Source organism: Mobula hypostoma, chromosome 8 (assembly GCF_963921235.1).
Source record: "Mobula hypostoma chromosome 8, sMobHyp1.1, whole genome shotgun sequence".
Taxonomy (NCBI): Eukaryota; Metazoa; Chordata; class Chondrichthyes; order Myliobatiformes; family Myliobatidae; genus Mobula; species Mobula hypostoma.
In genome coordinates, this window is record NC_086104.1 from 106,633,299 (window position 1) to 106,661,288 (window position 27,990).

At 41.6% G+C, this 27,990-nt stretch overlaps 1 protein-coding gene across 1 annotated transcript; it reads left to right on the forward strand.

Annotated features, from left to right (window-relative positions):
• The first annotated feature begins 5,454 nt into the window (after window positions 1-5,454).
• On the forward strand, window positions 5,455-26,976 carry LOC134350193 (glycoprotein hormones alpha chain-like). Its single transcript, XM_063055176.1, has 3 exons — window positions 5,455-5,506; window positions 21,409-21,593; window positions 26,899-26,976. Exons 1-3 carry the CDS (start codon window positions 5,455-5,457, stop codon window positions 26,974-26,976), a joined length of 315 nt encoding a protein of 104 aa, XP_062911246.1.
• The last annotated feature ends 1,014 nt before the right edge of the window (window positions 26,977-27,990 follow it).

Genomic DNA, 27,990 nt, shown 5'->3' on the forward strand with positions numbered 1-27,990 from the left:
AATTTACTTTGAATTTTGATAGATACGTACTTGTAAATTACGGGCAAGAACAAGCCACTCGGCTCTTGAAGTCTTTGCAATTCACAATGATCATGGTTGATCTGATTATACCCTCAGCTCCCCACTCTTCCCTTGCTTCTGAAGAACTGATTTGCCTCCTCTTTCATACATATGATTCCTGTATTTTCCAACAGAGGAAATAGGCAGGGGCTTCTGTGGTGGTGGAACTATAACTGAGAGTGACTCTGTGAGTTGTTGCTGTCTGCGTCGTGCTCTTGCATCCTGGTGGTAATTAGAAACCAAGCATGAAAGAAACTCTAGGAGCAAGGCCTCACCTAATCTGTACCTTAGGCAACTGGTGCCACCACAGATCCATCCTTGATTATTTATTTTGGCTTTTTACTTGATTAAATTTGAAATTACTTGTGTCTGAATTGCTTTTTTATCATTATACTAGGGTTTCAATGTCACGGTGTCTGAAACAGATGGATGGTCAAAGTAAAGTACTTTTCTCTAATCTCTCTTAATGCGTATAGTGGATGGAAAGAAATTCTCCTCCTGATATGTGCTTTATCTCGCAAAATTGTTCCTGAGTGGGGATTTGGTTGAGAAGGTAATGGCGTCAATTGAACTGGTGATTGTGCAATTTCTGTTTGTGCACCTGGCACAGCTGAGTCACAGCGGCTATAAAGGTAGTGACAACCAGCACTGGTAGGAGACAGAGGAGACAGAGCGTCCCTACAAAGCTGGTACATGTGCAAGATAGCATCGCAAGAACTGCTCCAGGCTATCGTCAAATTCCATAACTGGACAATGGTGAGACATGTTCTTCTTCTGATGTCGATGTATTTTTCAAATAAAACTTCTCAGTGAAGTGAAAGGACTGCATAGTATTAGTAATATTAGGTTACTTGGTTTAATCCTAGTTTAATCATGGGACAATTTACAACGGCCAGTTAACCTACAAACCTGTAGGTCTTTGGGCTGTGGGAGGAAACTGGAGCACCTGGAAGAAACTCTTGCAGGCAGCGGTGGGAACTGAACCTGGGCTGCGGGTTCTTTAAAGCTCTGTATCAACCACTACGCTACCATGCCACACCAGATAAGCAATCTGGACTCAATAGATGAGAATCTGTAAACTGTCAATTCTGGATATATGAAGTGAATACTGCTGGAAACATTCAACAACTCAGGCAGCATCTGTGGAGAGAGAAGCAAAGGTACAGATGCTGCCTGACCTGTTGCCTGTATCCACTGTTTTTCTGTAAAAACTCTGCCTCTCTTTGTTTACTTGAATTGAATTGACTTTATTACTTACATCCTTTATATACATGCAGAGTAAAAATATTTATGTTACGTCTCCGTTCAAATGTGCAATGTGCAATTATAGTAATTATAATATGTAATAAATATTATGTACAACAGGACAGTCAACATAACATAGAACTACAGTAGCGTCAGCATGAATTAATCAGTCAGATGGCCTGGTGGAAGAAGCTGTCCGGGAGTCTGTTGGTCCTGGCTTTTATGCTGTGGTACTGTTTCCTGGATGGTAGCAGCTGGAACAGTTTGTGGTTGGGGTGACTCGGGTCCCCAATGATCCTTCGGGCCCTTTTTACACACCTGTCTTTGTAAATGTCCTGAATAATGGGAAGTTCACATCTACAGATGCGCTGGGCTGTCCGCGCCACTCTCTGCAGAGTCCTGCGATTGAGGGAGGTAGAGTTCCCATACCAGGCAGTGATGCAGCCAGTCAGGATGCTCTCAATTGTGCCCCTGTAGAAAGTCCTTAGAATTTGGGGGCCCATTCCAAACTTCTTCAACCGTTTGAGATGAAAGAGGCGCTGTTGTGCCTTTTTCACCACACAGTGGTATATACAGACCACGGTGATGTTTATGCCAAGGAACTTAAAGCTGTTCACCCTCTCAACCCCAGATCCATTGATCCATATCTATACCCCAGATCCATACTGAAGGAAGAACGAGAAGCCCTTGGCCAATGTCCCACTCTCATTCAAAACCATTGTTTTTCACTGCTTGTTCCCAGAATCTTTTTTATGAGTATTGATAGCGATGCTTTCTCCAAAATGGTAGGTATGGTATTGTGGGCGTCGCTGAGTTGTGGCTGAAAGAAAATCTTAGTTGGGAGCTTAACATCCAGGGATATAAATTTTAGAGGAAGGACAGGCAAGTAGACAGTAGGGGTGGGGTGGCTGTGTTGATGAAATATGAAAGTAAATCCTTACAGGGAGGTGACATTGGATCCGACGATGTAGAATCCTTGTAGGTAGAGTTGAGAAACTGCAAGGGTAAAGAGACTCTAGTGGGAGTAAAACATAGAACTCTGAACAGTAGCCATGATGTGGGGTACAAATTGCAATGAGAGATGGAAAAGGCATGTAAAAGGGCAATGTTATGATAGTCATGGGGGATTTTAATATGCAGGTCGATTGGGAAAATCAGATTGGTGCTGATGCCAAGAGATGGAATTTGTAGAATGCATATGAGATGGCTTTTTGCGGTTGGGCCCACTCAGTGAAAGGCAATTCTGGATTGGGTACTGTGTAATGAACCAGATTTGACTAGGGAACCCCTAGAATTTGCCCTGCAATTTGAGAGGAAGAAGCTGAAGTCAGATGTGACAGTATTACAGCGGAGTAAAGGGAATTACAGAGGCATGAGGAGCTGGTCAAAGTTGATTGGAAGGCGACAGTAGCAGGGATGATGGCAGAGTGCCACTAACTTTGTTATTTTGTTATATCACTAGTTATAGTTTCATTAGTTTTTATAGGTACAGATTGCTTCATTTTTGCTGGTTGCTTAATAAAAGATCGAACGCACTTTCTTTGATTTAGAATTTGTTAATGTGGATAGCGCATCATACAGTGTCACCCCTTGTTCTTAGTCTCTGAATAGTTTTGGTTTGTTTTCAAGTAAGCGCTACAGTTATGAAGAACCATCAAATGGGCCCAATGATTTCTTCTGATTTGACTATAAAAGTAGCTGTTCTTGTTTTCTTTTTAAAAAATTTCTATCTATTCTAAATGTTCTGTGTGGATGGGTGCTGAGCCATAGAGAGGTTTTAGAAACGGAGACCAGAAGCTTTGTGCTTTAATGAAGTATCACGAATGGGAGAGACAGGGGCTTTGGGAGAGCTGTGGGATTGCAGAACTTTGAGGTGGACAGCTAATGATAAGGCTGAAGAACATCTTCTATCCTGCTGTTATTGAACTGGTGCCAAGATGGACTCTTGACCCCACGTTCCACCTGATTACGGCCTCGCACCTCATCGCCTGCCTGTGCTGTACTTTGTGACTGCAACACTTCGTTCTGCATTCAGTTGTTTCCCTTGTACTATACTGATGTAATGGAATTATCCGTATGGATGGCATACAAAACCAAGTGTTTTTATTGTACCTCATACATGTGATAATAAACCAATTTTCCAAATTTAACATTATAGTCACAGCTGTCAGTGAAGGGAGATGGAATGTGCTAGAATGTGTGGGGAACATAAAGGACAGAGAAAAATGTTTGGTTGGGCGTTAGTTAGATAACAAACATAATCACAAGGGAAGCTTCCGATGCTGGAGATCCATAGTAACACACACAAAACGCTGGAGGAACTCAGCAGGTCAGGCAGAGGTTCCGAACCTAGGGTCCATGGACCCCTTGGTTAATGGTAGGGTCCATGGTATAAAAAAGGTTGGGAACCCCCGGTCTATAGAGAGGTATAAAGAGTTTATGCATCAAGCTGAAATCCTTCATCAGGACTGGCCAAGTCCCTATCAAGGGTCTCGGCCTGAAATGTTGACTCTTTATTCCTCTCCATAGATGCTGCCTGACCTGCAGAATTCCCACTGGTTAACAAACACTTGGCCATGAAGATATTTCAACACAAGAGTGGGAATTTTAAACACAGGGGAATTAGGAGCTTGTGTGAATCAGTGGACTTGGATGTGTGAGTAAGCTTTTGTATGTAATGGGACCTATTGATGGTAGATACCCAGTTTTGAGTGTTTTTACCAAAGAGACAATAGTGACTGTACTTCAGGAGTAATTAATTGACAGCATTGCAACTGTTCTAATGATGTGAACAATGTCGTGTAAATGGAAATCTCCAGTAGTTTGACTGAAGGATTGGAAGCAGGTGGAAAAGAATTAAAATTGGCTCTGTTAGTAGTTTCATTGTATAAAAGTAAAAAATCCCATTTTGTACATGTGCTATTTTCCCTTTAAGTTACTGAACAGGTAGTCTTTCAGTCCAGGCTTTCTACCCTATGAAAAAGAACTATTCAGGAGTTATGTTATAGTTTCAAGTGCCATGACTGAACTTTACACTCCAGTAACACTTGTCTCACTGTTATTTTACACTCCAGTAACACTTGTCTCACTGTTACTTCACACTCCAGTAACACTTGTCTCACTGTTACTTTACATTCCAGTAACACTTGTCTCACTGTTATTTTACATTCCAGTAACACTTGTCTCACTGTTACTTCACACTCCAGTAACACTTGTCTCACTGTTATTTTACACTCCAGTAACACTTGTCTCACTGTTACTTCACACTCCAGTAACACGTGTCTCACTGTTACTTTACACTCCAGTAACACTTGTCTCACTGTTATTTTACATTCCAGTAACACTTGTCTCACTGTTACTTCACATTCCAGTAACACTTGTCTCACTGTTATTTTACACTCCAGTAACACTTGTCTCACTGTTACTTCACATTCCAGTAACACGTGTCTCACTGTTACTTCACACTCCAGTAACACGTGTCTCACTGTTACTTTACACTCCAGTAACGCGTGTCTCACTGTTACTTCACACTCCAGTAACACTTGTCTCACTGTTACTTCACACTCCAGTAACACTTGTCTCACTGTTACTTTACACTCCAGTAACACTTGTCTCACTGTTACTTCACATTCCAGTAACACTTGTCTCACTGTTATTTTACATTCCAGTAACACTTGTCTCACTGTTACTTCACACTCCAGTAACACTTGTCTCACTGTTACTTCACATTCCAGTAACACTTGTCTCACTGTTATTTTACACTCCAGTATCACGTGTCTCACTGTTACTTCACACTCCAGTAACACGTGTCTCACTGTTACTTCACACTCCAGTAACACGTGTCTCACTGTTACTTCACACTCCAGTAACACGTGTCTCACTGTTACTTCACACTCCAGTAACACGTGTCTCACTGTTACTTTACACTACAGTGACATTTGATCACCGTTACTGTCTAGGTGTGTCAACAGTCAGAAATTCCACCATGGAACTCCTGCCATGAGGCGTCAAAGCATTGTCTTCTGAAAACATAATTGTATTATGAATTGCTTTGTGAGAGCATGTTAATGGTTGTCATTTATATTTCAGTCTGTGTACAAGATGTTCAATTACATGAAGAGTGGTGGACTGGCTCTGATAGTTCTCCTCATGGTGGAATACAGCTTTCATTCCTTCCCTGAGGTAGAGGCTGCCGCAGGAGGTGAGTGTCACTAGGAGTTTACTAGGCCAGCAGGTAGTCACTGTTAAGTCAGCATCTTAAGGAATGTATGTTGAAGCAATTGGAAAAGCAAATGATTATAAAGTTAGCACTGTTGAAATCCTTTAGTTTCATTCCGTTTGGGCCAAAACTTGCTGAGGAATGTTACCCAGTTGCACAGTGAAGAACCATCAAGTTTGGGATTCCTGTATGAGTGCTGAAGTCCCAGCAAGGTCATCTCAATGCCAAAGGATTTTATCAGTATTCGCTTTCTAATTCTTCTTCTTCTTCACTATTTGGGCATCTGTTAAAACTGGAGGGGGTATTTGATGGTTTGGTCAAAATCTAACCTGATAAACTTGAATTTAATTTCTGACCCAATGCAAATTCTACTCATTAAGAAAAAAACCACTGGGCAAACCATGGTTGTGAAAGTCCAAAGACAGTTGCCCAGCCTGACTGTCGTCCCTGAACAGGGTCTGTGCCCTGGCAGGTCACAGCTCTATGTACCCAGTACATACAGCGTTTAATTTTGTTATGGGTCTCAGTCTTTCACACCATTTCAGACAATGGATTCTAGAACACTGTCACTGACTTCTTTCTCATCTACTTTCTACCAATCATTTTGCTTTCAATGACATTGCCAAGCAAAATACATTCTTCCTATTTCATGTCTATTTTTTTACCCAATATTTTATCTCTGAGGATCTGTGAATAACATTGTTCCACATCACTCACCTTTTGTTCCCAAGAACATCACCTCCCACTTCCCCACAATGAATTTCACAGCTGTAGAAAAGTGCAGCATAGAAACAGGCTCTTTGGGTGAAGAAGGTTCCCCCACCCCCCATGTTCCCCTTAATGTTTCACTTCTCACCCATAACCTATGACCTCTAGCTTAAGTCCTCACTTAACCACAGTGCAAAGAGACTGCTTGATTACCCCTCTATCAAATCTCTCCTCATCCTCCGATGCTTCAGGATATTAAGTTCTAACCTATTCAACCTATGGCACAAGTCCTGGTAATATCCATGCACATTTTCTCTGTATTCTTTCAATCTTGTTGATATCTTTCCTCTGGGTAGGTGGCCGGAACTGCACACAATACTCCAAATCGGGCCTCACCAAGGTCTCATTCAAAGGTTCAAAGGTCCAAAAAAAAGCATCAGTACCATCACTCAAGCGTGAGCAAAGCAATAGCAAAGACACAGACTTGCAGTTACCCCAAAGACTTTGCGTTTCACCCGGAATTCGACATCCCATAGATTCTCTCTCTCTCCCTAATAAGGGAGAAGGAGATGACTCCATTTTCCCAGCAAGTGGGGAAACATAACAAATAACTCGCTGGTTTATGAAGTTAAAAGTCCGTTATGTTGCTTTTTTCAACCTCTGTGCCTGAAGATCGCAAAGATCCCGGGTCTCCAGGCACACAGCCGTAGATATCCCGACTCCCCCGATGACACAGGGGTCTCCTGTCATGACACTGACCCTTGATCCGTCGTCTCCAGAGCCCCAAGATCTTAGGCTTCCAAATCCGAGCCGGATTCTCAGGCCGAACCCTTGGCGTGCTGAACAACAGCCAGTCCTGAAACCCCGAGAACGGGCCCCATTCCCGCAAAGAACCGAAATCAGCGTGTAACTCCAGGTCAGGGTCTTCAAAAGAACCCTGAAAGGGAAAAATAAAGATATTAAAGATGGAAACAGAGCTGTTTCCGAAGATGTAAGCAGAGGAGTCGCCGTTTAGTACCTTTCAACTTCAGAATCAGAATCAGGTTTACTATCACCGGCATATGCTGGGAAATTAGTTGTTTTGTGGCTGCAGTGCATTGCAATAAAAACTATAAATTACATAGAAACATAGAAAACCTATGGCACAATACAGGCCGTTCAGCCCACAAAGCTGTGCTGTACATTCCTTACCTTAGAACTACCTCGGCTTTACCCATAGCGCTCTATTCTTCTAAGCTCCATGTATCCATCCAGGAGTCTCTTAAAAGACTCTGCATATCCGTCTCCACCACCGCCGCCGGCAGCCCATTCGCCACACTCTCCACTCTCTGTGTAAAAACCTTGCCCCTGACATCTGAGATCTCCTCTGTACCTAAGAATAAGGTACAGAATTGCAATAAGAAATGAATATAAACAATTTAAATTAAGTAAGTAGTGCAAAAAGAGAGCAAAAATAGTGAGGTAGTGTACATCTGTTCATTGTCCATTCAGAACTCTGATGGCAGAGGGGAAGAAGCTGTTTCTAAACTGCTGCGTGTGTCTCCTGTACCTCCTGCCTGACGGTAGTGATGAGAAGAAGGCATGTCCTGGGTGGTGGATGCTGACCTCTGAGGCATTGCCTTTTGATGGTGTCCTGGATGCTGGGGAGGCTGGTCCCATAATGGAACTGGCTGAGTGTGTAACTTTGTCGCTTTCTCTAATTCCCTGCAGTGGCCCCTCCATATCTGATGCAATCAGTTGGAATGCTCTCCGCGGTAAATTTGTGATAGTCTTTGGTGATGTACCAAGTCTCCTCAAACTTCTAATGAAATATAGCCACATTTGTAATTGTGTCAATATGTTGGGCCCAGGATAGATCTTCAGAGATGTTGACACCCGGGAACTTGAGACTGCCCACCCATTCCTCTGCTGACCCCTCGATGAGGACTGATGCGTGCTCCCTCAGCTTCCCCTTCCTGAAGTCCACAATCAATCTATTGATCTTATTGACGCTGAGTGCAAGGTTGTTGTTGTGACACCACTCAGCCAGCTGATCTATCTTGCTGTTATACGCCTCCTCGTCATCATCTGAAACTCTGCCAACAGTAGAGGTGTCATTGGCAAATTTATAAATGTTGTTTGAGCTGTGCCAGCCACACAGTCATGGGTTAACATAACGTCTCAACCCCTGCACTCAATTCTTTGATTATGAAGACGAAAGTAGAAAAAAATCTCTTTGTGGCTCTGTGACACCACTTTCAAGGAATTGTGAATCAATATTCCCAGATCCCTTTGTTCTTCCGTACTTCTCAGTGTCCTACCATTCACTGTGGTAATCTTACCCTGGTTGTCCCCCCAAAATATAACGCCTAACACTTGTCTGCTCTAAGTTCCATCTCCATTATTCAGTCAATTTTTCTAGCTGTTCCAAATCCTGTTGCAAGCTTTGATAGCCTTCTTTGCTGCCCACTACACTGCTAAACTTGGTGTCATCTGCAACTTTGCCGATCTAAGTTACCACATTATCATCCAGTTTGTTGATATTGATGACAAACAACAACAGACCTAGCACCGATCCCTGTAGCACACCACTAGTCACAGCCTCCAGTCAGAGAGGCAACCATCTACTGCCACTCCCTGGCTTCTCCCGTGAAGCCAATGTCCAATCCAATCTCTCCTTCATCCTGAATGCCAAGCAAATGAACCTTCTTGATCAATCTCCCTTATGGGACCTTGTCAAAAACCTTGCTAAAGTCTATGTAGACAACATCCACTGCATTTCCTTCATCAGTTTTCCTGTTAACCTCTTTGAAAAACTCTTTTTAAGATTGATTAGACATGACCAACCACACACAAAGTGATGTAGGCTATCCCTAATCAGTTGTTGTCTAACCAAATACAAATCCCTTAGATCACCTTACAATAACTTACAATAACTGATATCAAGCTCGCTGACCTATAATTTCCCAGCTTATTTATAGAGCCTCTCTTAAACAGCAGAATAACATTAGCTATCTTTCACTCCTCTTAACCTGTGGCTAAGGATATTTTAAATACCTTTGCTAGGGCCGCTACAATTATTGCACTAGTCTCCCACAAGGTCAGGCACTGGGGATTAATCCACCCTGATTTGCCTCAAGGCAGCAAGTGTATACAGTCCGTATTTGGTACATGACCTCATTGCTCTTTTGCCTTGGTTCTACGTCCATCTCCTGAGTAAATACAGATGCAAAAATTCATTTAAGATCATCCTCATCCCTTGCAACTCCATGCATAGATGACCACACTGATCTTCAAGAGGACCAGTTTTGTCCCTTGTTATCGCTTTTTTCTTAATACATCTGGAGAAGCCCTTGGGAATCTCTTTCAACTTGTATGCTAGAGCAACCTCATGACTTCTTTTAGCCCTCCTGATTTCCTTCCTAAGTGTTCACTTGTGTTTCCTAATGCTCCTCAAGTACCTCTTTTTTTCCTTGCTGCCTACACCTGCTACGTACCTCCTTCCTCTTCTTGACCAAAGCCTCGGTATCTCTCAAATATAGGATCCCTAAACCTGTGAGCCTTGCCTTTTATTCTGAAAGGAACATATAAACTCTGTACTCTTCAGAATTTCACTTCTGAAGGCCTCCCACTTACCAAGCACTTCTTTGGCCAGAAAACAACCTGTTCCGATCCATATTTGCCAGATCTTTCCCAATGTCATCAAAATTGGCCTTTCTCTAATTTAGAATATCAACCCGAGGATGAGTTCTGTCCTTCTCCATCCTGAAACTAATGGATTTAGGGCATCACAGTAGTTTAGCAGTTAGTGAGATGCTATTGAAGCTCGGGGCGTTCCAGAGTTTGAAGTTCAACTCTGGTGCCATGTGCAAGGAGGTTGTGTACTCTCCCTGTTGCATGTGTGGGATTCCTCCGGGTGCTCAGGTTTCTTTCCTCGGTTCGAGGATGTACCAGTTAGTACGTTAATTGGTTATTGCAATTGTCCTGTGATGAGGCTAGGGTTAAATAGGCGAGTTGCTGAAAAAGGAGTGGCTTGTTGGGTTAGAAGAGCCTGTTCCACACTGTCAAAATAAATAATTACCATCACTACACCTACACACATTCTATCACCTTCCCTGTCTCGTTCCCTGACAGGAGATCTACTATCACACTTTCACTAGCTGAGACCTCTGTATATTGATTAAGGAAACTTTCCTGAACACATTTGACAAGCCCTGTCCCATCCAGCCCTTTTACTGTATGGGAGTACAGTCAATATTTGGAGAGTTATAATCACCTACTCTCACAACCTTACGTTTCTCTAAACTGTTTGCAATCTCCCCATAAAATTGCTCCTCTAAATCCCACTGACTATTGGGTGGTCTATATGTCACCCCATTATTGTGGCCATTCCTTTCTTATTTTCCACCTTTATAGCCTCAGCAGATGAGCCCTCCAGTCTGCCCTGTCTGAGACTGCCGTGACTAGTAATGCCAGCCCTCCCCCTTTAATCCCTACTACTCTGAGACAACAGAACCCCAGCCCAGAACACTGAGCGGCTAGTTCTCCCTTTCCTGCACCATCTCACTAATGGGCACAGTCATAATTCCATGTGCTGTTCCTTGCTCTGAGCTCATCTGCCTTATCTACAATACTCCTTGCTTTGAAATAAGCACAATCAGAACATTATTCCCATCATGCTCAACCTTTCAATTCCTGTCTTCGTATGTACAGCTGGCTTAACAAGATCTTTACCCACAACCACTCCACCATCTGCCCTGGTGCTCTGGTTCCCATCGCCCTGCAGTTACTGCTTCATAGATAAGGCTGTTGTTTTATAGAAACCATAGAAACTACAGCACAGAAACAGGCCTTTTGGCCCTTCTTGGCTGTGCCGAACCATTTTCTGCCTAGTCCCACTAACCTGCACACGGACCATATCCCTCCATACACCTCCCATCCATGTATCTGTCCAATTTATTCTTAAATGTTAAAAAAGAACCCGCATTTACCACCTCGTCTGGCAGCTCATTCCATACTCCCACTACTCTCTGTGTGAAGAAGCCCCCCAATGTTCCCTTTAAACTTTTCCCCCCTCACCCTTAACCCATGTCCTCTGGTTTTTTTCTCCCCTTGCCTCAGTGGAAAAAGCCTGCTTGCATTCACTCTATCTATACCCATCATAATTTTATATACCTCTATCAAATCTCCCCTCATTCTACGCTCCAGGGAACAAAGTCCTAACCTATTCAACCTTTCTCTGAAACTGAGTTCCTCAAGTCCCGGCAACATCCTTGTAAACCTTCTCTGCACTCTTTCAACCTTATTTATATCCTTCCTGTAATTTGGTGACCAAAACTGAACACAATACTCCAGATTCGGCCTCACCAATGCCTTATACAACCTCATCATAACATTCCAGCTCTTATACTCAATACTTTGATTAATAAAGGCCAATGTACCAAAAGCGACCCTATCTACTTGTGACGCCACTTTTAGGGAATTTTGTATCTGTATTCCCAGATCCCTCTGTTCTACTGCACTCCTCAGTGCCCTATCATTAACCCTGTATGTTCTACCTTGGTTTGTCCTTCCAACGTGCTTACACTCGTCTGTATTAAACTCCATCTGCCATTTTTCAGCCCATTTTTCCAGCTAGTCCAAGTCCCTCTGCAAGCTCTGAAAACCTTCCTCACTGTCTACTACACCTCCAATCTTTGTATCATCAGCAAACTTGCTGATCCAGTTTACCACATTATCATCCAGATCATTGATATAGATGACAAATAACAATGGACCCAGCACTGATCCCTGTGGCACACCACTAGTCACAGGCCTCCACTCGGAGAAGCAATTCTCTACCACCACTCTTTGGCTTCTTCCATTGAGCCAATGTCTAATCCAATTTAACACCTCTCCATGTGTACCTAGCCACTGAATTTTCCTAACTAACCTCCCATGCGGGACCTTGTCAAAGGCCTTACTGAAGTCCATGTAGACAATATCCACTGCCTTCCCTTCATCCACTTTCCTGGTAACCTCCTCGAAAAACTCCAATAGGTTGGTCAAACATGACCTACCATGCACAAAGCCATGTTGACTCTCCCTAATAAGTCCCTGTCTATCCAAATGCTTGTAGATTCTGTCTCTTAGTACTCCCTCCAATAACTTACCCACTACCGACGTTAAACTCACCGGCCTATAATTTCCTGGATTACTTTTCGATCCTTTTTTAAACAACGGAACAACATGAGCCACTCTCCAATCCTCCGGCACTTCACCCGTAGACAGCGACATTTTAAATATTTCTGCCAGGGCCCCCGCAATTTCAACACTAGTCTCCTTCAAAGTCCGAGGGAACACTCTGTCAGGTCCCGGGGATTTATCCACTTTAATTTTCCTCAAGACAGCAAGCACCTCCTCCTTTTCAATCTGTACAGTTTCCATGATCTCACTGCTTGATTCCCTCAATTCCATAGACTTCATGCCAGCTTCCTTAGTAAATACAGACGCAAAAAGCCCATTTAAGATCTCCCCCATTTCCTTTGGTTCCACACATAGCCGACCACTCTGATCTTCAACAGGACCAATTTTATCCTTTACAATCCTTTTGCTCTTAATATACTTGTAAAAGCTCTTTGGATTATCCTTCACTTTGACTGCCAAGGCAACCTCATGTTTTCTTTTAGCCCTCCTGATTACTTTCTTAAGTATTTTCTTGCACTTCTTATACTCCTCAAGCACCTGATTTACTCCTTGTTTCCTATACATTTCATATAACTCCCTCTTCTTCTTTATCAGAGTTGCAATATCCCTTGAGAACCAAGGTTCCTTATTCCTATTCAATTTGCCTTTAATCCTGACAGGAACATACAAACTCTGCACTCTCAACATTTCCCCTTTGAAGGCTTCCCACCTACCAATCACATCTTTGCCAGAGAACAACCTGTCCCAATCCACGCTTTTTAGATCCTTTCTCATTTCTTCAAATTTGGCCTTCTTCCAGTTCAGAACCTCAACCCTAGGACCAGATCTATCCTTGTCCATGATCAAATTGAAACTAATGGTGTTATGATCACTGGAACCAAAGTGCTCCCCTACACAGACTTCCGTCACTTGTCCTAACTCGTTTCCTAACAGGAGATCCAATATTGCATCCCCTTTAGTTGGTCCCTCTATATATTGATTTAGAAAACTTTCCTGAACACATTTTACAAACTCTAAACCATCTAGACCCCTAACAGTATGGGAATCCCAATTTTGTCTGTAGATTTTTGGGTAATGAAATTTAGAGGATCCATATTCCTTGTCGACATTTTCCTGTGGCCAGCCCTGTCCTCTCCTTTAAGTCTGTTTATATCATTGTTCAGCAATCCTATCCAGCATTCAACAAACTAATCATTTGTTGGAAAATGTTCTTCCCAGTACTTGCATATGTTTTGATGTCATCTTGCAAAGTTAGAGCCATAGAATCATAGAAAGGTACAGCACAGAAACAGGCCCTTTGGCCCATCTAGTCTGTGCTGAACCATTTAAACTGCCCAGTCCTATGGACCTGCTTTGGGACCATGGTCCTCCTTACCCCTCCCATCCATGTCCCTAGCCGAACTTCTCTTAAATGTTGGAATTGGGCTCGCATGCACCACTTGTGCTGGCAGCTCGTTCCACACTCTCACCACCATCTGAGTGAAGAAGCTTACTCTCAAGTTCCCCTTAAACTTTTCACCTTTCACCCTTAATCCATGACCTTTAGTTGTAGTCCCACCTAACCTCAGCAAACAAAAGCCTGTTTGCATTTACCCTCTCCTGGTTTAGCCCAACCATCGAAGTGATATATTGGGGTGGGGCTGCTGTCGCATGCAAACCGCTACCTGCAGCCACAGGTGAGAGCTGAGTGTCCGGTGCGGACCAAAGGTGAGTGAGCTGCCCCAGAATGGAGACAACAAGCCCCTACACCAGAGGTGCTGCCCCTCCCTGGACACCCCATACACCCCACAGGGTGTCCATGTTCCCAATAAACAATCTGCTCAATGGAAGAATGTGGAGAGGAAAAGACGCCACACTTGTTTAGGGACAGGCAGTAAATATTAGACTTGCCAGCAAAACCCTATTCCAGTAAACTGAAAAAAAAAACAGATCAATTAATCTACTTCTATGCTGTATGCTTGAAGATTCTGGTTGCCAACCATTGCTTTCTTGCTTCTCCACCTCCCACTGTGTTCCAGCTGACCTTCACGCCCTCAGGACCAAGACCAGCCGGGCATCACCCAGTCATCCAAGGCTCTCTTTGCCCATGCCCATAACGGCCACTGCTGAGGCTAAAGTGGGAGAACGGGGATGTTGCCATGATGCACAGTTAGGAAGGAGGCAGGGGATAGGGCACTGACATCGTGACGGCAGGGTAGAGGAGATCAGATAATTGTCACTGATGTTTGGTGGGGAATTGGGGCATCAATGTTGGGCCATTCAGTCTGTTGGGCACTTACTGGCACGATGTAAGAACAATCCAACTAGTCTCACTCCCTGCCCCTTGCAAATTCTGTCTGATATTTGTCCACTTCTTTCAAATGTGACACTGCATTCCAAACTCCAACCGCTTGCTGCATAAGTAAGGTCACTTTTGTGTTTTTAAGGAAATCCCCTTTACTCTTTGCTCTCTTTGTATGGTGCCTCTCTTCTAGCTGTGGCTGCACTGGTGTCTTATGAAGTTTCTTTGTATGGTAACTCGAACTGACCTCTCTGCTTCTATTTATAAAGCCTGAGCTCTTCATTGGATTTTAACCATTTTCTAAACCTGTCCCATCAATTTATGTACGTATACAGTCAGGGTATATATATACTTACTGCATGCATACCCAGAGATTTCTCTAATCCTCCAACTTTCTTTTTTAAGAACTGGCCCCTTTAGTTTGTAGTGCTTCTCCTTGTTCTCTGATCAAAATGTTACGCTTTGGAACTTACCACATTAAATTTCACCTGGCATTTACCTGCCAGGTCTGTGACATTTTTCCTTACATAAACTGATGAAAAGTCATTGATCTGAAGGATCAACTCTTCTGCTCCACTGAGTAGTTCTGTTACTTCCTTTTCATTTCCAATTTCAGCATCTGTAGGTTGTTTTTGGAACTATCCTCCTCACAGATCACCAAGCTTTGCAGATTTGGTATCTGTGCACTATCCACACATTCAGGTTCCACGTACACCGGATTCCGGTTAATTGGGGCAGCCGTTTATTTGGGACAACTCTTAAAGAACAAAAACTAATCAAGAAAATAGTCGGGATTCTCTTTGTTTACTTGGGCCACTATGTTGTTTAATTGGGACAGGAGTTGACAGAAGTTTCTAACTGATGCCAGTTGTTGTATTTATGTGGCTGTTAGACCACATAACAAACGATGTATTTAAAAGAAATGCAGAGCAAGTTAGAATTGATTATTTTTTCATTGATTCTCGTCTTATTCCTTCAGTGATTAAATGTGATTATGATTCTATAACCATTTCGGATCATGCTCCACTTAAGCTTTCTATTAAAATTATGGCCAATATACCAAATAATAGACAATGGCGTTTTAATTCGCTGTTGCTTCAGGACTCGGACTTTGTTAATTTTATGAATGAACAGATTGAGCTTTTTTTTACAATTAACCATACAGAAGATATTTCGGTTAACACTCTTTGGGACACTTTTAAAGCCTATATTCGGGGTCAGATTATTTCGTATTCTGTTGCTTTGAGGAAGAAACAGAAGCAGGAGGAGATGGCAATTGTGGACAAGATTAAAGAAATTGATAAGAAATATGTTATGGCTCCTTCTGAGGAGTTATACAAACAAAGAACTGAACTTCAAATGGAACACAGTTTACTACTCTCGTCCTCGATTGTAAACCAATTAAAGAAAACAAGAAGTGACTTTTATGTTCACAGTGACAAAATTGGCAAGCTGCTGGCTAATCAATTGAAATCTAATTATGTTAAATCTCAAATCAATCAGATTTATAACCAAAATGATCGATTGATACTGGATCATGTGGGGATTAATCAAACCTTTTGTGATTTTTATTCTTCTTTATATCAATCAGAGTCTCCTCGAGATTCTAAATATATGAATGATTTTTTAGATAAGTTAGACTTCCCTCAGATTTCACAGGATATGTCTTCTTTATTAGATGCTTCCATTACAATGGATGAGATTAAGAATGTTATTTTTTCTATGAATCTGGGGAAAGCTCCTGGCCCTGATGGGTTTACCGTTGAATTTTATAAATGTTTTGCTTCTTTATTGATTCCTTGGCTCTGTAGGGTTTTTGAGGCTTCTTTGAAACTTGGTAAACTTCCTGAATCTTTTAATAGAGCATCAATTTCTCTAATACTAAAGAAGGATAAAGACCCTGCTCAATGTGCATCTTATAGACCAATATCTTTATTAAATGTTGATTCTAAAGTTTTTTCTAAGTTATTAGCAAATAGACTAGAAAAAGTACTTCCTTCTATTATTTCGGAAGACCAAACGGGTTTTATTAAAGGTCGTTACTCTTTTTATAATATTCGTACATTGTTAAATATCGTTTATACTCCCTCACAAAATGTTCCTGAGTGTGTTATTTCTTTAGATGCCGAGAAAGCTTTTGATAGAGTAGAATGGCCTTATTTATTTAAGGTGCTTGAAATGTTTAATTTTAGCTTGAAATTTATATCCTGGATTAAACTGTTATATCACTCCCCTGTAGCCTCGGTTCGTACTAACTCTTTAAACTCACCTTTTTTTCCTCTTTTTCGTGGTACTCGACAAGGCTGTCCTCTTAGTCCCCTATTATTTGATATTGCATTAGAACCTCTTGCAATTGCTATTCGAGAATCTTCAAATATTACTGGGATAACTCGGGGATTAAAGTCCCATAAATTATCACTCTATGCTGATGATTTACTTTTATATATTTCTAATCCTGAGAGATCCATTCCTGCTGTTTTAGAGTTATTAGCACAATTTGGTCTTTTCTCAGGTTATAAATTAAATCTTAGTAAGAGTGAACTTTTTCCGATTAATAAACATCTTCCCTTATATTATAAATTTCCATTTAAATTGATTAATAATTACTTTTCATATCTTGGGATTAAAATTACTTGTAAATACAAAGATTTATTTAAGACTAACTTTTTACCATTAATAGACCATATTACTCAACTTTCATCTAAATGGTTTCCCTTATATTTAACTTTGATTGGTCGTATTAATGCAGTTAAGATGTTTTTTTTGCCAAAATTTTTATATGTGTTTCAGGCATTACCAATTTTCGTTCCTAAATCTTTTTTTGATAAAGTTGACTCTAAAATTTCTTCATTTATTTGGCAGAATAAGAATCCGAGACTGGGTAAAATACATTTACAGAAAGCTAAGAGAGATGGAGGTTTAGCATTACCTAACTTTAGATTCTATTATTGGGCTATTAATATTCGACATATGAACTTTTGGTTACTTGACCAGGACATACTATCTATTCCTAAATGGGTAGCATTGGAATTACAATCTGTTCAGGGTTATACACTTGGTTCTATTTTAGGCTCCTCTCTCCCTTTTGATTCGAAACGTCTTAAGCAGGTCTCTAACCCGATAGTTAAATATGCTTTGCGCATTTGGTTTCAATTCAGAAAATTTTTTGATCTTAATCAATTCGGGTTAGCGATTCCTATTTTAGGTAACATATTTTTTCCTCCCTCTTTTACGGATCGCGCTTTTCAAACTTGGAAGACTAAGGGTATTTTACGGTTTTTGGATTTATTTTTAGATGGTTCCCTTATGTCTTTTGAACAATTATCTAATAAATATAACTTATCAAGAATACATTTTTTTAGATATTTACAAGTTAGAAATTTCCTAAGTACTATACTTTCTTCCTTTCCAATGCTTCCTCCTACATATATTTTAGATTCGATAATTAACCTTAATCCATGTCAGAAAGGTGCATCGGCTATGATTTATAATATTATTATGAAACTTAGGAAAGCTCCATTTGATAAGATTAGGGTAGATTGGGAACAGGAATTGGGGCTTACCATTTCTGTGGATGATTGGGGGCAGATTTTACAACTAGTTAATACTTCCTCTATTTGTGCTAAACATTCCCTAATTCAATTTAAAGTGGTTCATAGAGCACATATGTCCAAAGATAAGTTAGCGCGTTTTTACTCGCATATTAATCCTTTCTGTGATAGATGTTCGGGGCAGATAGCCTCTTTAACTCATATGTTTTGGTCTTGCCCTACTTTGGAAACTTTTTGGAGAGATATTTTCAATATTATTTCTAAGGTATTAAATATAGATATCTCTCCTCACCCTATTACTGCTATCTTTGGACTACCTAAAATTTCTAGTAATCTTTCCCCTTCAGCCCGTAGAATGATTGCATTTCTTACTTTAATGGCGAAAAGATGTATTTTACAACATTGGAAAGAGCTTAATGCTCCAACTACCTTTTTTTGGTTTTCTCAGACGATTTTATGTTTGAATTTGGAGAAAATTAGAAGTAACCTTTATGATTCTTCATTTAAATTTGAACAGATTTGGGGACCTTTTATTCGATATTTTCATTTAATGTAATATTTACCCTTCTTGTTTTTTTTTCACTGTTTTTAATGGAGGTCGGGATTGAGGACGTGATTTTAAGTTTAACTCTGTTTGGTTTCAAGTTAGCCCATTGCTTTGCCTTGCTTTTAGTTAGCTGCACGGTGGGTTTTTTTTGGGGTTTTTTTTTTCTTTTTTTTTCCATTGATATATATAAAATTTAGTATACTATTATGTTATCTTGGTTTCTTATGCTTAAATTACATTGTTTGTAGTATTTTCTTTTTGGTATTGATATCTTTTGGAATTTTATTATACTTTAACATTGTATTAATGTTTATATGGCTTACCTTTTTTGTATACTTACTCAATAAAAAGATTTAAAGGAATTTATCCACACCAAGCAGTTTTTAAATAGTGCCAGATGTGTGTGTTTGTGTTCAAAAAGCAGTGATTTCTGTCACTGCTAGCTGGTCAGAAATAAGCAGTGAGACAATTCAGAACTGTCTCGATCACTGCAGTTTCAAGCATTCAGGCTTGGAGATGCCAGAAATGGCCAGGAGTGAAAATGAAATGATCTCACTACTTCAATGTCAGGAATTACGAAAATATCGACAATCATCTGAATGTTACAATGAAAATGACAATTTGGAAGATGCATTCATCAAAAGCATTGTATACATGCAGTCCATTATCTGCACAAAGTGTCTGCACTGATTTTGTTCATCTATAGTCAATCTGAAATGGTGGGAAGGGGTTTGTATGTTCTCCCTGTGACCGTGTGGGTTTCCTCCTTTAGTCCAAAGAAATACTGGTTTGTAGGTTAATTAGTCATGATAAGTTGTCCTGCGATTAGGCTGGGGTTAACTCGGGGGTTGCTGGGCAGTGCAGTCTGAAGGTTGGAAGGCTCTGTTCCATATTGTATCTCAATAAATAAATAAAATTTAAAGAAAGAATACAGCAGTGTACCCCGGATGAATTCCTCAATCAATAGCTATTAGGAACTAATACACAGTTTTATAGTACTGCAGTAGAAATGCCAGTGTTCTAATTCGTTCTGTATTTCATTTAAATATGTCATTTGTTACTCAGTTGAACAGTAGTTGGGGCAGCCGCTTCACTGGGCCAAAACGTACTGGTCCCAATGAAGTGGAATATGAAGGAAGGTAATAGTCCCAGTGCTGTTGCCAAGGAAGCCGCGTTATACATTGCCATTCACTCCTGACAACAGCCATTATCCACCTACAGCTGCCCATTTTATTCCATGGGCTTCAATTGTTTTACAAGCACTGATGGAGGGCAGAGGGAATTGGGATATTGGCTCTGATAGATGCTGGGCAGAGGGAGTGATGGTAAATCACTTTACTGGTAGATAGCTAGAAATGGTTGGAATCATCCCAGGAGCCCGACACAATGAACACAAGCCAGCTCAGTCCAGCCCAGGTTCCACAGCTTTGTTTCCGATGGCCTGCAATACCATCCCATGCACCTCTCACCTGGCGTACAAGAGTGATAATGCTCGTGGGTGCCCCATCGAAATTTATGGCTGCTCCAAATCTCGAGGAAATATTCAATATTCCTTTTTCACCTCAGCACGGGGCTGGGGGAGGAGCTGAGGGGGTGGTTTGGGGAGGCTACTGGGGTGATATTTTGTAATTCAAAAGAATGCCATGAGTGCCACAACAAATAGGCAGAGGTAAACTCAGAGCCTGCGTACTGATATACTTTATTACAAAAATCTTAACAAACGTGTGAGGTAGGATGCAAAAACATTGAACATTTTGTAGAAACATAGAAAACCTACAGCACAAGACAGACTCTTCGGCCCACAATGCGTACCGAACATGTACTTACTTTACCTTATTTTGTGTGTTTCAGGTTTCCAGCCCAGTCCTGACAAAGGGTCTGGACCCAAAACGTCCTGTCCATTTCCCCCCACAGATGCTGTTTGAACCATAGAGTTGCCCCAGCATTGTGTGTGTTACTCTATATTTCCAGCATCTCCAGAAGAAATGGCACGTTTTGGTTTGACCTTTGATACAATCATAACTAGCTTGATTTCTCATCTGATGATAACTTGGGTCACTACATCCTGTTGTTGAAGAAGACTTCAGAGCTCAAATTAAATTTATTATCAAAGTATATTTATGTCACCATATACAACCCTGAGATTTATTTTCTTGTGGGCATACTCAATAAATCCATAACAGAATAGTAACCATAACAGAGTCAATCAAAGACCACACCAACTTGGATAATCAACCAGAGTGCAAAAGACAACAAGCTTTGCAAATGCAAGAGGAAAGAAATAATAATAAATATTGAGAACATGAGAGGAGGAGTCCTTGAATGTGAATCCACTGGTTGTGGAAATATTTCAATAATGGGGCAAGTGAAGTTATCCCCTTTGGTTCAAGAGTCTGATGGTTGAGGGCTAATAACTGTTCCTGAACCTGGTGGTGAGAGTCCCGAGACTCCTGTACCTTGCTGATGGTAGCCGTGGGAAGAGAGCATGTCCTGGGAGGTGGGGGGTCCCTCTCAGCGCTTCATGTAGGCAAACTCCTCAGGAAGTAGAGGCGCTGAGATCTTTGTAGGTTTTATAGGATGTGCTAAATCCAGCATCTAGAAGATTGATTCCATCTGTTCTTTCTCCCTAAAGGGTGTCCGGACTGTAGGCTGAAGGAGAACACTCGCTTCTCTAGACCAGGGAAGCCCATTTTCCAGTGCAAAGGCTGCTGCTTCTCTCGTGCTTATCCCACACCAATGCGGTCCAAGAAAACCATGCTGGTCCCCAAGAATATCACTTCAGAGGCAACATGCTGTGTGGCTAAATTATTTTCCAAGGTGAGAATTCTGGAGGAATTGTATCAAGGAATGAATTTGGCAGTGAAGCTTAAAGCATTCTCTTTTTTCTCAGTATCCGAGCAAATGGTGCACCAACTAAAATGACATCAGCTCCAGGTCATAGTCTAAAAAAATGATTTCAGCTATGTAAAGGATGCAGTCGGTTTTATCCAGGGAATTTTCAGAGTTCCCTCCAGTCTTTTTGAAAAGTTACTGGATATTGTCATAAATAGTTTAAATCTAATATGAATTTGATAGAGACTGTGCAAGTGTTTAAGCAAGGGAATGAGATAATAAAGCATCACCCCAAAGGTACAGTATACTTGAAACCTAGGTTCAAATATTAGATTTCATGCGACACCTTGTTGCTTCTTATGGTATCAGAGTAGATTTTAAACTCCCCTGACCTGCTGACAGCCGATTTTCTTATATCTTGTATTACAAAAGACAGATATGTTGAACAAGTTCAAAGGTCGATTTATTATCAAAGTATACAACTCCAAAATTCTTCTTCTCAAGACAGCCAGGAAGCCAAGAAAGTAAAGAACAGCAGCATGGTCATCAAATCCCAAATCCTCCTTCCTGCACAAAAAAACAAACTAAAATGCAACAGGGCACATCGATCCCTCTCCCGCACACAAAAAAATAACAAGATAGATCGGGCGAGAAAAACAGAATATAAAAAACTATAAGACTGAAAAAAGTTCTTAGTCCAAATCCATTTTCATATCCACATTCAAAATGCAGCAAACTGGTGTAACATTCTCAGAGTTGTAACTATTACATTTTGTGTCTGATCACACAGCTGCTGTCACCTTTCCACACCTTCTGTGTCTTATTTCTCCCAATCACAACCCACCACTACCTCTTACTGTGACTCTCCCATGATGAAATCATGTCTGGTACTGTTCTGTGGCTCTCCCACATGTTTTAAACCATTGATATTACATTTCTGTTTGAGATTAACCACGTCCTTAAGTACCATAAATATTTGAACAACGCTTGAGCATTTTCCTCAGATCTCTCTGTTCCTAGACTTCTTTAAACATCATCTTCAGTTTATGTTGCCTCTCTATCTTTCTTCTAACTCAGGGTTTCACAATCTTTTTTAATGCCATGGACCAATACCATAAGCAAGTGGGCCCCAGGTTAGGAACCTCCGTTAACTGAAATGTGAGATTTTATAGGTCAGATCTCAGACCATTCCAACAACACATTTGCATTCTCTTGAGGTGCGTCTCAGAATTTGTTCATGACACTTACAATTTTCTCATTTGGAATATGGACAACACACAAGGTCATGAACATAAATATGATGAAAACCGTGATCCTGGTATTGGCTCCAGGAGAACGTTAATGCAACCTCCCCCCTCCCCCTCAGTCTGAAAAGCAACTGTTCACTCTCTTTCCTGTCACTGAACCCATTTTCCAACCACGTTGCTCTGACTGTGTGGCCTTCAAATCTCGATGACAAGTCTATTATGCTGTCCTTTATCAAACCTTTTCTAATCTACTGTATGTGCATCATTACAGCTTCTTTTCTCTCATCAGTAGCTTATCAAAATAACCTCCTCAAGTTGACCAAGTATGGCAGCCTTTGATAAAGCAATCAGCTTCTATTGAAACAAGTAACTGCTAACCCTTTCCCTGGTTTTCACTTATAACAGCTCACCAGTTAAACTGATGAATTGTGACTGTTCTATTTATCCTTGCACCCTTTGTTTGAACAAGAGTGTGATTGTTCCATTTCTCCAGTCCACGGCCAACAGGTTCATAAACTCAGTGGCCTCTTCATTAGGTAATCTGTACACCTGCTCGTTCATTCAAATATCTAATCAGTCAGTCACGCAGCAGCAACTCAGAAAAAGCAAGCAGACATGGTCAAGAGGTTCAGTTGTTGTTTCGACCAAGCATCAAATTGGGGAAGAAACATGATCTGGAATGAAACTCTGACTGTAGAGTGATAGCTGGTGTCAGATGGGGTGGTCTGAGTATCTCAGAAACTGTTGATCTCCAGGGATTTTCACACACAACAGTATCTGTGTGACTGGTGTGGGAAACAAAAAACAAAACATCCAGTGAGCAGCTGTTCTGTGGGTGAAAATGCCTTGTTATTGAGCGAGGTCAGAGGAGAATGGCCAGACTGATTCAGACTGACAGGAAGACAACAGGAACTCAAATAATCACGCGTTTACAACAATGGTGTACAGAGGAGCGTCTTTGAATTCACAACACGACAAACCTTGAAATGGATGGGCTATAGCAGCAGAAGACCATGAACATATGCTCAGTGGCCACTTTATTAGGTACAGAAAGTATATGATGAAGTGGCCAGTGAGTTGACACACAAATGTAGGGAAGAAAATGGTCAATACTGTATTTGTGCAGTTCCCACCTTTGCTACTTTCAGCAACCGTGTTTGCATCCAGCCTGGACCAGGCCGTTTATCAGTCTAAAGTGAAGTTTCAAACCTCCTCATCACCAGTTTTTAACTCTCCTAATTCTCAGTTGCATCTACCTTTCCTGAGACTAAAGCAGCATCTCTGCCTTCATAATGAAAGGCTGTGAGTCTGCCTACCTGGTGCACATATTTACACTAATCGCATGATCTCCCCATTTTCCCATCAACCACTCTGACGCCCCCTACCACCCCAGACTTACTATTCACCTACACAGCGATTTTCAGCTGCCAGTTAACTACTAGCCTACATGCCTTTTTATTCCTTTTCCCAGATACCTTTTGATCTTTCTATAATCTTTCCATTCCTTCCTCCTACTCTCGTTTACTCTTTATGCCTTTCGTCAGATTAAGTTTGTAATTCCATGCCTTTCTCTCTTGGGGAAGTGTACTTGGATTCGAACTGAGCAAAACTGGCCATTATTCACATCATTTTGCCTGACAGTCTTTGAATCCATCCAGCCTTGAAGAGATTTTAACCAACCCATTAAAATTGAAAATCCTGTGTTCATCTACGTTTCATATTCTAGTCTGTACTCTAATTAGTTCCTTAAGGTTGGTATAGCCGGGGGTAGTAATGGAGATAAGCTCCCACGACCTATTAAATGCTCCCAATGGTGTGATCTTCAAATAGCCTCTTACAAACAAGTCCAGCTCCTGGCCTTGACCTTCACATGTGACTTAGCTACTAAGCCTGGCAGAACTATTTCTACTGTCAGGAGAAGGGGCAAAGGCGAGTTACTGGCGCCTTAAAACCAGTCACTTTAGGCAGCTGTGATTGGCAGCTCATCTAGGAGAAGGAAAACTCTGATATCAAACCTCAGCTCCTCGTGCTATATCCACTCACAGGAAAGGCTTCGGGAGTAAACCCTGAGGGAAAAATTCAGAGCTGGAGTCACTAAGGCAGTCCTGCGTTGAGTTCAATGTTGAATGGCAGCTCCTGTAACACTGCTGGTGCAAAACTGTATTGGTTTCTGCTGTTCCTTTGGGATCGTTGGATGCGTGGAGAGAGGGAGCTTGCTACATTTTGTACTGCCTTGGCTTGTGTTCTACACGGCTAGGAAGCAACAAACATGGTCGACCCTGATCGACAGAGGCCTCAGATTCTAATCATTAGCATTACGATAATAAGATCAGTTCCTGACTTGCTTGCCTAGTCTCCAGAACCAATTGCAACAATGGTTCCTTCCTCACTGAATTGGAGGCATGCTGGTCAAGTAAGTTTTGAACGTCCATCAAAGCCCCTCCTTGGCTCTTTATTCAGAGACTTAGACCATAAGACATGGGAACAGAATTAGGCCATTGGGCCCATCAATTCTGGTCCTCCATTTCATCATGGCTGATCCATTTCCTTCTCAACCCCATCCTCCTGCCTTCTCCTCATAACTTCAACACCCTGACTAATCAAGAATCTATCAACCTCCGCTTTAAGTGCACCCAGTGGCCTGGCCTCCAGTGGTTATAAATTCCACAGATTCACCACCCTAAAGAAATTCCTCTTCATCTCTGTCCCTCTGTTTTGAGGCTGTGCCCTCTGGACCTGCACTCCCCCACCAAAGGAAATTTGAGGCAACCTGCACCTTATTTCACACCTCCCTCCCCATCCCAGACATTCATAGTTACTGTACGCAGAGCGTGGTGGGTGTGTGGAATGCCCTGCTGGGGTGGTTGTAGAGGCACATGGATGATAGAAAAATGGAGGACTATGAGGGAGGGAAAGATTAGATTGATCTTAGAGTGGGATAAATGGTTGGCACAGCATCATGGGCTGAAGGGCCTGTAATGTTTTATGTTCCAACAATAATTAGACCACAGCTTGAGTCTGTGCAGTTCTGGACACCACAGTGTGACTGGATAGGAGAGAGCACAGAGGAGCTTGTCGCTGGGACTGGCAAATTTTGGTTGTTAGGAAAAGAGTGGATTGGCTGCTACTGTACATTTTGGAAGGTCTCTGAGGGGAGACTTTACCGAGGTGCCTAAATTAATGAAAGGATCTAGATGGTGCAACTAGGAAAGTTTTAATTCTGATAGTCAGAGGGTCAAACACCAGGAGCCATTGATTTAAAGTCAGTGCTAGAGATTTAAAGAAATATGTTTTCATTCACAAGGTGATAAAGGGGTTAGATCTCACTTCTGTAAGAGGTAGTAGAGGTTAAAAGGCACATCAGAGTCATTATAGAGTCCTGACTCAATGGTAGAATACAGGGACTTACCTGACATGGGAGCCAAATGGCCTCATTGCCCATGGCTCCATGGAAGAATATTTCTGGACCCTGGAGCACCCATCTGGGGCTGGCTGTGTAAACAGCCCGATGCAGAGCATTTCCATCTGTAGGACATCGTTCTTCCGTGAGGGTGCGCGGTGCCTCGTTTCAGATCCGCTCGTGGCTCAGCGAGTCTTTAGAGGATCATTGAGGCTCACGGGTCAGGAGGTGCTCAGGTCTACCTCAAATCAGGATGGCGGGGTGGCGGGGGGGTGGTGGGACGCAGATTTCTTCGGTGAATGTGTATTCAATGTGTAGGAGGGTAGAGCTGACTCAATTGCCTGCTCTGATTGACCTCTCCTGAGAACGTACATGGGCAGATTGAAATGACCCCCCAGAACTGATGTTGTCTGCTGTTTCTAACTAAAAAGCTGCTGAAACCTTTTGTTTAAAAACTTCCATTCAAATGCTGGTCACCAAGGACTGTCTGAATGAGGGAGGGAAATGATTCTGGGGGGGGCGGTGGAAGGAGAAAATGCGGGAGGACCGATGGATGTGCATGTACCCCTGTCCCCTAGTCCAAGACAAGCTGTACCTGTATTGGACATCATTGTGACACTCTTTCATTGCTCTGATATTTTAGGTGACTTTAATGGGAAATCTGAAGATTGAAAATCACACGGACTGTCACTGCAGTACTTGTTACTATCACAAGTCCTGAGGCCACAAGGTACATACTGAAGAAGATATAAAATGCATGTGTTTTTCAATGCTTCACAAAGCAGTTTTTTGATGTAATTAGGCTTTTAAACTGTAGGCAACATTGTAACTGACATACTGTAGTAAATAAGTTTATCTTCTCCAGGCTCATGTAGAACTTCAAGTTAATTTCACTTTATCTCCAAGCATCTCACTCTTCCCCTTCAGTTTAACACCGCATGAGAGCAGAAAATTCATGCTCAGTCCACCGAGGAAACGACGTGCACTAGTACTGACCGCCTGCGGTTCTCTCCGCTGCAAATTCAGACACACTGGGTATACAGAGAGAACTGCAGCCTGAGCACGTCTACTCTAGCAGGCAAGCGGAAACTTCTGAAATTGCCTTAATTTCAACCTCAGATTGAAATTTCAACTTCAAATGTCTCTGATCAAAGCAAATGTTCAGAAATTGCCAACAGTTCAGAACCTTTATACGAATCAGGGTCTAAATATCATCAATTTTCTGTTTGCTGTTGATGGCTCTCAGTGCTACTTCAAGATAAAGCTGCTGAGGCAACAAACTTGCTTTTTTGTAAAGTGAAGTAAGGGGAGAGAAGAGAGGCAGGAGTATGAGGAATGAGTGAGATTAGTAGAAAAAGGAGGATTTATGAAACAGATGGGAATGGGATCCAAAGCCAGGTACTGAAGAGAATAAGGAAGTAACAGTATGATAGATAAGGGACCATATAGGGCCGATGGATGATATTGAGGGGGAAGCTATTGAAGAGTAGGCAAACTGTGTTGAGGAAACTTAATAATATGATCGAGTTACAGCGGAAAATAAGGAACATACTCACTGAGGCTAAAATAGAAACAATTTTCCAAACTTTGCACCCTTTGTCTCACCTTGTGCACATGAGCATTGCCAAAACCAAACACAGCCGTCCAAAGGGAATAAAGGAATACAAAAGCAGGAAAGTACAGCCAGCAAATCCAGGCTCTTCTGTTGCTCCACATAGTCTGGCTGTGAAGGCAT

Excerpts from the sequence above, each read along its gene's own strand:
- LOC134350193 (XM_063055176.1), top strand. The coding sequence starts at position 5,455 with ATGGTGGAATACAGCTTTCATTCCTTCCCTGAGGTAGAGGCTGCCGCA. Across the intron at positions 5,507-21,408 it reads GGTAGAGGCTGCCGCAGGAG|GGTGTCCGGACTGTAGGCTG; the intron begins GTGAGTGTCACT and ends TTCTCCCTAAAG. Across the intron at positions 21,594-26,898 it reads TGGCTAAATTATTTTCCAAG|GTGACTTTAATGGGAAATCT; the intron begins GTGAGAATTCTG and ends CTGATATTTTAG.